We start from the raw sequence: 15,039 nt of genomic DNA, 5'->3' as shown, positions 1-15,039 counted from the left end.
CAGTAGTATTGTATAAATGTGGAAACTATGAGCCCTTTTTTCTTTTTTTTTACATTTAAAAATGTATATATAGTTTTTTTTAATTAATTATCCCAGAAAAGTTGAGAGGAAATTCTTTTCCCACCTTCATCAGGGCACAGACGCGTCTCGGTCGCAAGCGTGGCTTTTATTTTCAAACTTCTGCAAAACTCAACCTCGTCTTTCACTTTCTGATCCCCCAAAAAAAAAGAAGATAAAAATAAGTCTGCCGGACGAGGGCACAGAGCGTGAGGGTTCACCAGACCACAAACAAGGAACATATCTCCAAACTGAGGTCAGAGGTCACCATGTGAAGCGTTGCAGTTCCAGTCTTGACCACAAGGGGGCACACAGGAAGCAGAAGGTTCAACGGCTCACACAATAAATAGTAGCTTTCTAGAATTATGTTGAATTATAAAACATCTTTTGTTAAACTAATGTTTTAGTCAAGTTATTACATTAAATGACGCGTTAAAACATTTGAAAGAAACAAAAGCCCTGAAAGGAAGCCAAACATTGGTTCATTTCCTGTCTCTGCGTTGTGGAAGGTAAGCGAGGAAGACGAGGACGAAGAGCGTGGGGTCGGAGGCGTCCCTGAAGAACCGCTCAGTAGAAGAAATACACTGAAAGAGAGGAGAGATTCACATGAAATGTGCAGAGTAGTTGTTTTCTTCCTCCAACATCTCCATTATCTGTCCACGTCCAAACTATCTCAGTGACTTTTTTCCCCTCCAGAACATCTACCATGTGTTGTCCCTCTGCTGGAGACCTGAGATGTTCTCCAGCTCTCCTTCTCTGGACTGTTAACCTTTAGCACTTCAATACTAAAGAGTAATAAGAATAAAAGTGATACTCACAGAAAATAACGCCAAAAAAAATCACGCCGACGATGGCCATGATGATCATCATCTGGAAAGAAGGAGAGAATTATTTTTATTATTTATTCTCATGAAAACAAACTCCATCTTTACATTGATATTATTTTATTCCATTGTAATTTTAGGGATTTAATCTGAGGAAAAAAAAACATACTTCCTGTGTTTACTCAAATTACTAGCGAATTATTATTAGTGTGTGTGTGTGAGAACAAATCCACACAATAACAGGAAATCACATCATTCTGTGAGGAGGGGTTGAATGAATGAAGGGGGGATTAATTTGGAATGATGAAAAGAGTGTGTGTGTGTGTGTGTTGTGGCAGCTTCAGGTTCCTCCCGTTGAATGAAGCGATCGCGTTCCAGAAGAAGTGTTAGGTTGGTGTTGTTTCTCCAGCGGCGGCGTCACCTGACCCTCGGAGGGTTACGTCACGCTCCCCAGATGCCTCTTAATCCCCCGGCCGCTAATCCAGATTGGGATTTCTCTTCTGACTTCCTGGTCAGACCCTAATCCCGTATCTCCCGGCGACGGCCTCCGATTGGTCGGTTCGGGCCCGGCGGGGCGAGGCTTGCGAGCTAAGCCGCGGCAGCTGCGGCGATGGCGAGGGATGATGGAGTGATGTGATGTGATGGAGGGGCTGGAGGGAGATAGTGAACCTTCTCGCAACGTTCTCTGCAAACACTTTTTGAAAGTAAAAATCGAATCAACAGAACGGATTGAATCATTTGAACGATTCTTTTCTGATTCGGCGCGGTTCCGGACGAACTGTTCAGTTTAGCGGGTTTGCGACGACCTTCGTTCAGGCGCCGCAAGGGGCGGAGCTTAACCCGGAGATCACGGAAACCCGAGAACACCAGGTTCTCCGAAACGTCGGAGTGTTTCCAACCTTGCAGTTCTTCCACCAGTACTTGTTCTTGAGTTTGGCGGCGCTGCTCTCGAACTGCGAGGCTCCGGCCTGCAGGGCGTCGGCGCGGTCGTCCAGCTCCGACAGCTTCTGGTCGCGTTCCAGGACCTTGTCCACGTTGACGCGCATGATGTCCACCACCTGAGGACCACGCACACACACAGCAACGTCAGGGCCTCCACACACAACATGGAGGTAACCACCTATTCAATTATCATAAATCTTATGCGTCTCAATGACTGTTTATCAGCGCATCACTTTATGGATGATGATCTATATATCTGTATATTTTTAATTTGTGAACATTATTTCAATTTTACATCGATCAGTCATAACTTTGCATTTTCTGATTATTATTTTGTCATTCATGATTATTTATGAGATGAGAACAACTTTATTTAGCCCGAAGGAAATTGTTGTGCCAGAGTTTCAAGCAAAAACATAACAGTAATAGATAATAGTAGGAAGGAGGGGGAATAAGAAATACAATAAAATATAAATTGTAAATGTTAAGGCTATCAAGTGTTTTAAGGTCTTAAGTACAAAGATTTGAAGATTCCCTGCGGCTGAGGGAAGAGGAATTAAAAAGTATGTACATTATATATATATATATTGTATATAAACACCATTATTATTATTATTATTATTCATTTTATATCATTTATTCCCTCATATTTCTTATTATAATCTATTGTAATAATATTTCATGAATATACTTTATATGTATAATTCATATTCTGTTTTGTATTATTTGCACTTATTTTTAAGAAAAAAATGTATTTCCTTTTTGAGTTTTCAGCACATGTCCTGTTCATTTTCAGGTGAGCGTGACCACACACACACACACACACACACACACACACACACACACACCGACCTCGTCCACCTGGGCCTGCGTTTGCTGCAGGCGCCTGTTGCTGGTGAGGTTGGGGGCCGGGGCCGGGGGGCCGCCCTCCCCCTCCGAACCCCCCGGAGCTCCCGGGGCCCCTGATGCCTCTGGGGTCGACCTGGGGGCCAAAACAAAAAATTCAATTTAAAAGTGTAAAAATTTTAAAATTTAATTTTGGAATTCAAAAAATAAATAAAATAAAAAAATCATAAAATTCAGACAAACTAAATTAAAAAAATTGATGAAGGAAAATCACTTGCAATAAAACTAAAAGTGAAAGGAAGAAAATTACAAGAAATGAATTACAGTTCATCAAATTTGTAAAGTTACTAAAACAAGCATTGAATGACACTTTAAACCAAAATTGGGGAGAAAATTCTGATTTAGAGTGATGAAACAAAACAAATAGAAAAAAATTGAATGGTTTATAAAAACGAATAAAAGGTAAAATATATCAATTGTACAATCAAAACTACAATTAAAAAGGGACTAAAAAAATATAAAATGAAAAAAATATATAATAAGCCATGGTTGAAAATATATCAATAAAACAAAGCCGCATCAAAACGATGTACAATAAAATCTGTCATTAAAATTGAAGATTCAATATAAATCACATTTAAAATGATTTAGTGTCTAATAGATTAAAAATCAAAATATGCAAAGAAAAATATTAAAAAATGAATTGAAATAAAATATAATAAACAAATCCCCGTCTTACAATCCGTAAAGTACAGAATTAATTCAAATAGTTGAGAATCAATTCGGGGCTTTTTTATACAAAACACACACACACACACACACACACACACGACTGTTTTCCCTGCATCTGTGCTAAAAACTGAGTCAGATTAGTGCAGCAGAGATTTGAAGGCTCGGATCAACACACACGCGAGAACACCCCCTACACACACACACACACACACACACACAAACGAAGACACACACACTCCGACACACACAAACGGGGTCCGTCCATCAATGAGGCCCCTGGATCGGATCGACGGAGGAGGTGAAGCTACTCACATCTCAGCGGCTGGACGGCAGAGGTGATCTGACAGAGGACGAGAGGAAAGAGGGAGGGGAGAGTGAGAGAGTGTGTGTGTGTGAGAGAGTGTGTGTGAGTGAGAGAGTGTGTGTGTGAGAGAGAGAGAGAGAGAGAGAGAGAGAGAGAGAGAGTGTGATGCACTGGATGACTTTTCTCTCCATCCTCATTCACCTTGTGGTTGCAGATGTTCTAAACTCAGCGCAGGTCCTTTCGTGTACAGAGTGTATGTGTGTGTGTGTGTGTGTGTTTATATTTTTATATACGTGGAAGAGGTGAAGAGATGAGTTCAAGAAGGTTGAAATGGGTGGGGAAGAGAGTCAGGAGTATGAAGAGGTAGAAGACGATCAGCCAGAATGAAAGGAAAGGTGGAGGAGACTCTGGTGAGATGATCTGCAAACAACAACATTGACCAAAAGATGCTGAGGTTCTATTTTGGAGATCAAGTCAGACAGATGGTTGGGTGATGGACAGACAAGGGACAGGGAATTTATTGGTAAATGGATGCTGGCATTGGAGGTCTAGAGGAAGACCTAAGAGAAGATTGATGGATGGAGTGAGAGAGGAGGATCCAGAGAATAGGGTTGGATGGAGAAGGTTCCCCTGAAGGGAAAAGAAGAATTGTGTCATAGGAGTGCAGGACATGTATGACTGAGGAAAAAGTGATGACTGAGATGGCTTGGACTCTGTTCATGTCCAAACCATGGTGAAGATCTGGGTAGAAGGTTGAAGGTGGAGAAGATTTAGACGCAGTGAGAGAGGATGTGAAGGTAGCTGGTGTGAGAGAGGAGGATACAGAGAATGGGGTTGATGGAAAAGGGAAAAGCCCAATGTAAAAGAAGAAAACCAAGGTGGACTTGAACCGTCTCCCGTTGTGGATGAATCGATCGACTCTCCAGAACTTAACGCAGGACTTTCACCTTCTGAGCTGGTGAGTTAAAATATGGTTTTCTTGTTTTTATCCTTACACACAAAACTTTACATGCAAACAAAAAAAAGTGTCAAGCTGGTCAGCTAGCTAGCTAGCTAGTGTATGTGTATATTTATACGAGTGTTTTTCCTGTAGAGAAGGTTGGAGTCAGAAAATAGGAAACAATTGTTTATTGTTTTACGTTTCATCCCTGCCTGGAAGCCACGCAGACCACCATGGACCGCTAACCTACATCTGGTTTTCTTAATTTAAGCTTTAGAAATACATAGAACTGAGTATTAAATACAAAGTGGATTTGAACCAACGTCCTTCTTTTCCAACATGCATACAAGACACAAAGCGCTTTATTTTTACAAATCATTCAGAAACTAGTGTATTTTAAATACTACCTTCTTGGGGTTTAAACTCGATCTTGAACCTCCTGACGTGGTTGTCCTGCACATCCGCTCCACCAGGGGGCGCTGTTGCTCCTCTCCGGACGCAACATCAAATACTCAACTTCCTGTTCTTGCAACAGAAATGATTCAGCAGTAGTAGGTGTAGTAGTAGTACATAGTACTATGTAAAGTACATGTAGTAGTATGCATTGTACAGGAAGTGCTAAGTATTTTTGTCGCATGTCCTCCATGAAGTATTCTAAATTTTCAAAATTAAATACGTTTTTTTCAAAAAATATTAGTATTTTCCGGAGTACAAGTCGCACCAGCCAAAAAAATACATAATGAAGAGTCCGTCGCACCGAGAAGTTCCTCCGGTAACAAAAAATAACAAACATGTGAAATTACCATTTATATCTTCCAAAAAATAAAGGGGACATTTAAACAACACAATGGAATTCCAAATCCGTCACAATTGTGTGTTTTTAACTTGTTTTAAGGACATGACATCAATATTGGATCAACCTGGAGTGTGTTTTTACACTTTCATTTGGAGTCCAGACCTCCACGGGTTCATACTTTTCATTTCCATTCATCATTTTGTTGTCAACACATTCGACTATGTAAAGAAAAAGTATTTCAATAGAGTTCCTTCACATCTAGAATGGGTTCCCTTTATTTTTTGGAACAGTGTATTAGGACCAGAGAAACCGTGAAAAAAAGTGCGACTTATCGTCCGAAAAATACAGTAATTAAATACTCCTTTGCGTGAAACCGTGACCTCAGAAATTCACCCCGGAGTCTCGATGAACCTCCAGACTTTTTGGACCGCGGGAGGAACCCGGAGAACCCGGAAGCTCCTCCTGCATCGCCGGCGTTCCAAACGACTGTCCGCCGAGACCAGAGCTTTTGGCCAATCAGAGCACGGCGTAGTTGTAGGCCTCGCCGTACCCCGCCTCGCGCAGGTACGCCTCCATGTCCACGGGTCGGGGCGCGCGGAGGACCGTCGTGCCGTCGGCCGAGCGCTCGGCGCCCTGAAGCTTCCGGACCAGCTCGGCGGCCGAGGGCCGACGCTCGGGGCTCCGCTGGCAGCAGGACGTCACCACGGAGAAGCTGCAGGTCAGAGGTCAAACGTCAAACATCTCATTCGATCGCAATATTTTGGAAAATCAAACGCGGTTTCTCCTCACAGGGAGGCGGAGCAGTGGGTCGGCCTCCTCAGGCGGCCTCCACGCTGGAGATGCCGCAGGACGTCGGTGGCCAAGATCTCGGGGAAGGGTGGGTCTCCTGCGCGGGGAGGAAGGGGTCGGCGTCAGCGCACGGGTTTCACGAGGCGATGAGGAGGAGACGGCGAGAAGAAGGACGGCGAGAACCCACCCAGCGTGACCATCTCGTAGAGCAGGATCCCGAAGGACCAGCTGTGGACGGACACAAGCTTGTTAGCGGGAGACATTCGGATAGACGGAGAAGACGCTGTTTCTTCGGCGAGAGGATGTCGGAGAACGAGTTCTTCCAGGTTCCTCCGTCGCTTCTGGTTTGTTTTCATATCAAATGTTAAATATTGACAAGATGTTTCGGTACATAAATCCCAACATGTGGGGATTTTCGAAGGAAAGAGGTGAGACTTTACCCTAAAAAGTACGACTGCTATTTTTATATCTTTTGTTATTGTCGCGTAAAGTCACCGAAAGTACGAAAACATTATTTTAACGAGAATATTTTCGGTCCAGGAAGATTTATCTTTCCGCTGGGAACAAGTTGGTCCTTTTATGAGAACAATGTGATAAAAAAAAAATCTCTCTTTACTAGATAACAGATATACGTATTTTTTAAGAACATAAGATTTGTTCTTACTGGCAACAAAACTGGTTCCCACAAATCACACTTTTCTCCCACTCGAAACAAAACATCCTCCAAAAAGTGATTGAACTTGTTCCTAACGGGGACAAAAAAAAAAAAAAAAGGTTTCTTCAAGTCGGAAAACTTGTACCTGCAAGTAGTACTACTTGTTCTTACTCATAAAAGAAAAATCCACTCAATAAAACTTTCAATTGTACAATAACAAGTTCCCACAATTCGTTCCAACTAGTAACAAATGTTTCCACAAGTAATATTACTTGTTCTTACTGCATTGCTGTCATCTGCTTTAAGTTGTGAGTCACATCGAGTCGTGCCGTGTTGCTAAAACAGTGCAGCCCAGCAGACAATCTAAGAACTGCATTTTTATTTCAAAAAAGTAATTCATGATTTTTATGTATCTTTTCATTGTCAACGCTTGACAATGTTACCGCAGACCGGGGGGGGGGTTAAGGTACACATAGATTGTTTATATTGTAATAATAATAATAATCGTGAATCCACTGTGTGGATCCAACTTTTCCCCTTCGAAAACAAACTTTCTGTCTGACGTCTGTTTTTACATTTTTGGCGCTCAAGTGACCCAGATGTAACCGAGAGATTTTTCAAAATAAAGATTGTTGGGACTCGGTAAATAAATCCGACGGAAATACCGTAATTTCCGGACTATTAAGCGCACCTCAATATAAGCCCATCGCTATCTTTAGCTTCTTCCTGCGCACTAAAACCGTCAGTCGTCTTCTTCGGTGTCGGAGTTGAACGGACTCAGAATTTCCCGGTCATTTCATCGGTCCGATGTGACGCGGAGAAATGTTTTAGTGGCGTGAAGCTCGTTAGCCCCTCCAAAAAAAAAGTCCATATATGAGCCGCAGCGTTGTTTACGTGAAAAAGTCGCGGCTTATCATCCGAAAATTACGGTACTTGATTATTTCTTGTGCGGCCCGGTTCTAATTGATCCACGTGGGTTGGAGGCCGCTGCACTGGAGGACTCACACGTCGCTGCATTCGCTGAACCCCGTCCGGGCCAGAACCTCCGGCGCCTGCCACTTCCTCATCTCCACGTGCTCCGCTTCCCCCGGCTCCCAGCGCCGGCTGGACGCGCCCCGGCGGTAGGCGGCGCCCAGACCCCACAGCTTTGCCGTCAGGTCGCCGGCCACCAGGACGCTACGAGCCCCCAGGTTGCCGTGAAGGCAGCGTCGGCCGTGCAGGAAGTCCTGGAGGACAGAGCGGAGAACTTTTATTGAATCGCTTCGTCGAATCTGGGACGGCGTGGAGTGAAGAGACGACCGACCAGAGCGGACGCCACTTGTGCCGCCATGATGAAGATCCTCTTCTCCGTCAGGTCGCATGACCCCTCTGCGCCGGAGTTGTCCTTCAAGGAACCACAAGGTGTTTCAGACAGGTGGAGGTGAAGCGACAGCCTCGGCTGAAGCAACTACATCTGTTTCTTCACACCTGCCTGCATCTCCACAGGAAGCCCAGCAGGTCACGCCGCTGCAGCTCCTCCACGACCAGCGTCAGCGGCGGACGCGCCGACACCACGCCGAGCAGGGCGGGGATGAAGGGGCACGACCCCAGCCCCGACAGGAAGGAGGCGAAGCCCAGGAAATGCTGCTGCTCGTCGCCGCTCGCCGTTTCTGCACGGCGGGAATGTTACACATATACAGCGCGTCGAAACCTCGACTAACGACTTATTCTAGCAGGAAGTGCGTGGAAGCAGAAGCTCACTGCTCAGCAGCTCGCTCAAGTTAGTGTCCGTGCTAGCAAGCGTCACTGCCAGTAGCCACACCAGTGCTCACTAACACTGCGGGACTGATCGCCTTGAGTTTGAATTCTGCTTTGTAAACATGTCTCTTAACGGGTGCCATTTTTGGGGGTCCTCAGTAATATTCTGTTGAAGCACAGTACAGCTATTAGAAAAAGTGCCGGTAAGCGGGCTACGTACTGTTCTCTGATTAGTTTATGGTTGCCAGCGACAGCGGACACCTGAAGTTAGCCAATAATGTTGTATTCCAGCACTCCAAATTGAGTTTCCTAACAATATCTGACGTTGCAACCCATATTCAACAAATGACAGGGTTTAATGCAACGTCCCCATGAGCGGCTCGGTTGCTTCCCAGCGTCGCACTAAAACATTTTGACGGATCTTTCAGCATCGGGTGCCACATAACATTGGTTGGAGGTCAGTCAGCACAACGAGAGTTCCGGATTATAAGGCGAACGGCTGATTTTTGAGGAAATGTAAGGATTTTAAGTGCACCTTTAAGTGCAAAAAATACAGCAGGTAATGCGAGTTTGGTGACGGAACAAATCCAACTCAAGTCAAGACATTACTGTATCGAATACAAAGGAGCGTCATTGAAACTAGAAACGGGACGACTGTGAATCACCTCTCAGCACCCGTAGGACGACGGCCTTGCCCCGCAGGTGTCCTCGCAGCAGGCTGACGGAGCCGCCGGGAAGGTTGGAGAAGCTCAGCGGAAGAGCACTGACGGGTCCGAACCCGCCGCTTGTTATCTCCCGCACCGCCGGCGCTCGAGCCGACATGGGCAGCGCCTCGTGTTCCAGGGGGTCCAGGCCGGGGGGCGCTGCAGAGCCACAGATAGGAAGATGAGCGGCGCCGTCCAAGCAAAGCTAATCTCCATGTTGGAGTATTTGTTGTTGTTTTGTTTCAATTCGTCGATCTGAGCCGCTCACCGTCGATGCCATGGAGGTGGCGCCGTTGTGTCTGTCTGTGTGAGGAGCTGAGGTGCGGCAGGGGGCCAGTGGCCCTGGCTCTAGTCCTGGTCCTGGTCCTGGTCCGGGCTCTGGCCCGCCTCTGTCTGGGACAGAATCTGAGGGACAGCAGCACCACCAGGATGAGCAGGGTGGAGCCGAGGAGCAGCGAGGGGACGATAATCACTGCCAGCTGGTGCCTGCGGACGGCTAACAGAAATAAATAGTCTATGAGTAAAAGATGGAACAGTCCACAATTGTTTACGGGAAAATTAATAACAGAGTCCAAATTTATTCTAGCAGGAACTGCATGGAAGCAGAAGCTCACTGCTCAGCAGCTTGCGTAAGTGAGATTGTGTGCCAGCAAGCATCACTGCCAGTAGCCACACTAATGCTCGCTAACAAGCGCACACTGTTAAGAGCTACATCGTTGCTCCTGTTTTGGTAATTCTGTCTCTAGCTTTAAGAATTAGCTACACTTACTGTTGCGTAGCTTTCGATTTGTTTCTTCATTTCCGAAAAGCTATACAGCTGCTTGCGAATTAGATCCTCTGCTTATTAGCTGCTATGCTACCAGCCATTACCGCCAAGGAGCTGCCTAGCTCTCCTTGCTAGCAGGCTAACAAGCATCATTGCTAATACACTGTTGCTATCCCCTTTGCTAATTTTGTCATGCCGAAATAGATCCTAGCATTAGCTATTATCCCTGCTAGGTACCTTTCAGAGCATCTTCTCTGCAGAAGCTGCATTGCTAACAAGCTGTCACACGCTTTGCTTATTACTCTGCTTGGCAGAAACTGTTCCATACTGTCACTATTAAGTACTTGGCTCACTAGCTTTCCCAACATTTGAGCTAAAACGTGCCACTTCAGTAATTGCCTCGCTAGCTGTCCCCGCTAACAAGTGTCACTGCCAAATAGCTGAGTCATGAGTTATCCTCATTGATAAATTCCAAGCAAACAAGAGTCACAAGCAGAAAAGGCTAACTCTGTCACAACTGAGTAGCTTCTGTTATTAACTAGTGTTAACTAAATAACATAATGACTAAAGTTTATTCACTTATTAAAAGACGCAGTGCTGAAAGGTACAGAGCTGTCACTGCTAATCGCTAACTAGACCCCCTGCTACCTGCCATCACTACTGAGTCACTGCCTCACTAGCTATCCCGTTTTTCGACAATGCCTTACTAACAAGTCTCACTGCTACTAGCTTACCCATTAACTATACGTGGCTAACAAGCATCACTGTCAACAAATACACGGCTGTGGCTTCTGTCACGGCTAAAAAACACTCAAGATTAGCTACCACCATTGCAAAGTCACCTTCTTTCTAAGTATCCTCGCTTATCAAAGGGGCGCTGCTAACAAGCTACACAGCTACAAACCTGCTAAGCTTATTACCGCCTCTCTTCAACACTCCGCTACTCACCGTCACAATTCAGTAACTGCATCGTTATAAACCCCGTCTTCATAGATACTATACTAACAAGTATCACTATCCAGTAGCTGGCTCGCTAGCTATCATTGTGCCTTCATAAAAGTGCAACAGCGCTACTGCTACCTGCATGGCGAATCAGTTACACATCAGAGGTTAGTTACCTGCTGTCGTCGCTAGTTAGCAGCTAATTAGTTTGCAGCTAGATGGCGTCATTTCCTCGGTACTAAGCAGCCTCTTAATGACATGTCCAGTGGCTAACCGGGCACTAGCTGCATTGCTAAACAGCGGCGCCGCCAGGAAACTTGAAGAGGAAGGAGGAGTAACGGACCTCCCGTCACGTTACCTGAGAAACAACAACTTCTCGGCGGATCTGCTCCATGAATTCTGGAGCCGCTTAGCGGGATGATGCATCCTTATCCTGCCACTGTCTCCGGCTAGCTATTAGCATCAGAGCATTCCTTACACGTGCATGCATATGCTGTGACTTATGTCAGTCATGTGCTTTGTGTTTATTGGCAGGATGAAGTGATGGATATATTTCTCACACATATTTTAGTTTATTATTTTATAACTATTGCATGCTTCCTAACACTTTTCAGAAAATATTCCTTTTTCTGATATCTATTTCTTTCTGATTTATTTCCTGCCCGTTTTAAACTGTTAGTCAGACACTACATGGCCAAAACTATTGGCTCATCCATCCAAATAATAGGAATAATAGGAATAGTTCCCATCACTGTCATGGACACAAGTGTTTTCAATCATACATTTTTACATACATTTGTGAAAGAATGGGTCGTTCATGATCCCTCCTCTGTCCATGACCCAAACATCTCTGTGTATCTCTTGCAAATATTTTAGTTTATTTAACTAATGCAGGCATCACTTCTCTGTGTTTGTGAGTGAAACATTAACCCCTTCATTCCCTGCGGGTGGAGTTCTTACTGCAGAGGTTGTCGTCCGGGGCGCAAACATCGTCCTCCGTCGAGTTTGTCGACATCCTGGGGACGAAGACAAACAGAGGTCAGCTGTCAATCACACGCTCTCGCTCAAACAAATTGATTTTATGAACTTGCTGACTGTTTTTGGGCTCTTCCTGGGGCCCCCCTAGGAAGAGGCAACCATAAATATTATCATTTGTCCATAAAATTGATCTGTGTACACTTCTGCAGAACTTATTAACAGAAAAGAAACATATCTACTTGCAACAAAGAATAACTATTAGCATTTATTGACATAATAGTCTTTGCTGGTTTACGGATTGTTGCCAATATTTGGCATGTTTTTGCTGAGGAAAAAACGCAAGCGGCTTATCTGCTTAAACGGGGTGTAATGTCTTTCATTTATTTGTCTCCACGCTGTCCCTAGACCGTAAACACAGCGGTCTTTCCTCGTCTCCCACCGTTGTCACAGTGAAGCTAAGCGCTACATACGCTTCCTCATATTTCCTCGTCTTAGCTTTGGTTTTGTCTGACCATCTCCGTCTCTCAACGCCTTTTTTATCATCCCTGTTGAATACTTTCCCAGGGTTTCTCTTGAGGGTTTGTTCACTACACGTCATATTCCCTGCTTTGTGCTGAGTGTGCATGCTTTGTGCAAAAAAAGCTACACTATCGAGCTAATGCTACATCATTAGCTTCCTGTTTTGTTGTTGTCACCATGGTTACTTGAAAGAAGCCATGATGAAGGGGGGAATTCAGACATATGTTCTCCGGAGGAGGAAGAACGTGACGGAGAACAAGTATGTTGAAGGTGCCGAGTCAGAGGTCACGCCCTGGCAGATGATTCCTGCAGATTCGGCGACCTTTGACCCCAAAAGGTCAACGCAGACCCTCCTCGGAGGTCCCGAGCTGCTGCTCCCCGTCTGCTCCAGGCTTCCCTGTTTGTTCTCGCTTCTTTTCACGCCGCCTCGCAGATAAACTCAAAAGGAATCGCCCTGCTCACCACAGCGGTCATCTTTGTGTTGGTCAAGTCACGGCTGATTTGTTTAACAAGTATGTGTGTGTGTGTGTTTTGGGGGTTAAAAAGGAGGCAGGGTCACATGACCTGCAACACAGAGGGACAAATACTGTTTCCATAGTGATGCAGAAGCTGACAATTAGGTCTGTGTGGATTTTTTTTTTTGTGTGTGTACATATATTTATATAAAGGTGTATGAAAGACAATGAAAATAAGACTCCATCATATTTTCTCAATGATATACTGAAGTGGTGAATTCCAAGCGTGCAACACGTGTGTGCACAAGCACGGATATGAGTTTCTTGCCAATGTCTCGTTCTATTTTTTATTTTCATTTTTTCCCTCGTATCACTCGCTCTAAAACCATCTGATGGATACTTTTTAAAGCAGGGGTGTCCTAGAAAAAGTATCAATGTAACTACTCACTGTTAAATAACTAATTCAAATCCAAAACGTTGCATTTGCATAGATGTAAAAAAAAAAAGTTTACAAGTTGCTCAGATCCAAAGCTAGCTTTCACTGCTGCAGTGTTTTGGGAAGAACTCATTCTGCTTATGTGGTAGTTTGGCCTTTAATTCTTGCCCAATTTGTTGTTTTTCTGCAAGGCTAACTTTAGCATACTTAGCTCCATGTTTGGACGTGGATATTTTACTCTTTGACAACCGACGCTGCCTCGTAACACAAAAGACGAATCACATTTTCACTCAAACATGTATTCGCCTCCTATCTGCAACAACTTTTCTCTTCCTGGACATTTAGGGATAATTTGTATTTCTCAATTCACCTGCACTGTGAATTGAGTGCAACTGTACTGCTTCCACAATCTCACTTCCTCACCCATCTTCTGCCTTTCTATTCATATATATTTCCTTTTTTCTTGACATAACTGTTCCGCTGCTGCGACAAAGGCATTTCCCCAGTAAAGTTTCTTGTCTTAACATGATCGGCATGATTTGTGGGAAATGTAGCCTCTGATCAACGCTTGTGTTTGACTTATTTTAAGACAATCAGACCTTTTAAACGTTCCTGCAGGGCACATAAAATGAGGCGGCGAACCACTTTTGGCCCTCGAGCCTTGAGTTTGACTTAAGGGAGAGAAGCTGCAGTTTGAACTCTGGCGCCCCCTGGTGGCCGGAGGTCCTGCCAGCATCCTCCCTGATCCCTGGTCAAAGGGACCTTCGAAAGTCACGCCGGTATGTCAGCATTTTTGTGATTTCACACACTCTCGCGTGTGCGCACACACACACACACATACACACTGGCAGGATTTTGCCCCACCGGTTTGTCTGCATTGTTCTGGCCGCCATCATCACCGACACCTGCTTGACAAACACGCGCTTTAACAGCTTGCAGGGGTGTGAACAGACTGCATCAACTCTACTGCTTAGAACAGGCACGTACCTGGCAGCCAAAAAACACAATGTAAAGTAGTTTTTTTACTTATAAAACCATTATAGAGCAAAGGTCAACCAGGATGGTTTGATTGCGGAGTTAGGATTCAGTTTCATACACACAACTGATATTTAACAGAAAAGAAGGCCTTATGATTGAAGAATGATAATAAATCTCCAAAATTTTTTTTTTATTTAAAAATACATTTTCCATCATTTCTAATTTATTTTCAATTTTTCTTGTTTTTCATCTATTTTTCCCATTTATTTGCAAGAATTTACTTCTCGTATTTACTCTTGAAATGTCAGCATATTTCTATGTGTGAAAAAGCCATCGTGTGTGTGTGTGTGTGTGTGTGTGTTACTACCTGCTCAGGTGTCAGCGGGGTGCCCGTCTCCTCGTCTTCCTCGCCATGGAAGCCCCACGCTCTCAGATAAATTCATGTTTCCCAACGTCACCAAACACAGGAGTGTGTGTTGCGGAGGCCGGCGGCCGGGACACACCCCACGTAAGCCCCGCCCCCGCGGCTTTATCAGCCCAGTGTGTGTGTGCATCTAAAAGTAAGTGTGGCTGTGTGAGTTTGGGTGTGTGCATTTGAGGATAAGCGTGCATGTGTGTGTGTGTGTGTTTGTGCATCTG

General features: G+C 44.6%; 2 protein-coding genes across 2 annotated transcripts; both read right to left on the bottom strand.

Moving 5' to 3' along the window:
* Window positions 1–6: 6 nt before the first annotated feature.
* vamp1a (vesicle associated membrane protein 1a) lies at window positions 7–3,740 on the bottom strand. The gene is made up of 5 exons (XM_086171628.1): window positions 3,714–3,740; window positions 2,676–2,805; window positions 1,781–1,939; window positions 876–927; window positions 7–641 (listed from the first exon to the last, which is right to left on the bottom strand). Coding segments are annotated over exons 1-5 (360 nt in total). The 5' UTR covers window positions 3,716–3,740; the 3' UTR covers window positions 7–624.
* A 1,079-nt stretch (window positions 3,741–4,819) lies between these two features.
* Window positions 4,820–14,863, bottom strand: LOC147219601 (tyrosine-protein kinase STYK1-like). The gene is made up of 10 exons (XM_086171627.1): window positions 14,768–14,863; window positions 11,995–12,050; window positions 9,595–9,822; window positions 9,288–9,485; window positions 8,353–8,534; window positions 8,189–8,269; window positions 7,891–8,111; window positions 6,418–6,458; window positions 6,231–6,327; window positions 4,820–6,153 (listed from the first exon to the last, which is right to left on the bottom strand). Exons 2-10 carry the CDS (start codon window positions 12,047–12,049, stop codon window positions 5,958–5,960), a joined length of 1,299 nt encoding a protein of 432 aa, XP_086027753.1. The 5' UTR covers window position 12,050; window positions 14,768–14,863; the 3' UTR covers window positions 4,820–5,957.
* Window positions 14,864–15,039: the final 176 nt, after the last annotated feature.

The sequence above is a fragment of the Fistularia commersonii genome, chromosome 24 (genome assembly GCF_037954325.1).
Source record: "Fistularia commersonii isolate RoL2024-O1a breed Wild chromosome 24, RoL_Fcom_v1.0, whole genome shotgun sequence".
NCBI classification, from domain to species: Eukaryota; Metazoa; Chordata; class Actinopteri; order Syngnathiformes; family Fistulariidae; genus Fistularia; species Fistularia commersonii.
The sequence above is the reverse complement of the archived record's forward strand: the minus strand, read 5'-3'. Positions and strand labels throughout refer to the sequence as shown.

Excerpts from the sequence above, each read along its gene's own strand:
- vamp1a (XM_086171628.1), bottom strand. Across the intron at positions 1,940-2,675 it reads CGCAGGCCCAGGTGGACGAG|GTGGTGGACATCATGCGCGT; the intron begins GTCGGTGTGTGT and ends CGTGGTCCTCAG. Across the intron at positions 928-1,780 it reads ACTGGTGGAAGAACTGCAAG|ATGATGATCATCATGGCCAT; the intron begins GTTGGAAACACT and ends CCTTCTTTCCAG.
- LOC147219601 (XM_086171627.1), bottom strand. The coding sequence starts at position 12,049 with ATGTCGACAAACTCGACGGAGGACGATGTTTGCGCCCCGGACGACAAC. Across the intron at positions 9,823-11,994 it reads CCCGGACGACAACCTCTGCA|CCGTCCGCAGGCACCAGCTG; the intron begins GTAAGAACTCCA and ends TATTTCTGTTAG. Across the intron at positions 9,486-9,594 it reads CCACCTCCATGGCATCGACG|CGCCCCCCGGCCTGGACCCC; the intron begins GTGAGCGGCTCA and ends GTGGCTCTGCAG.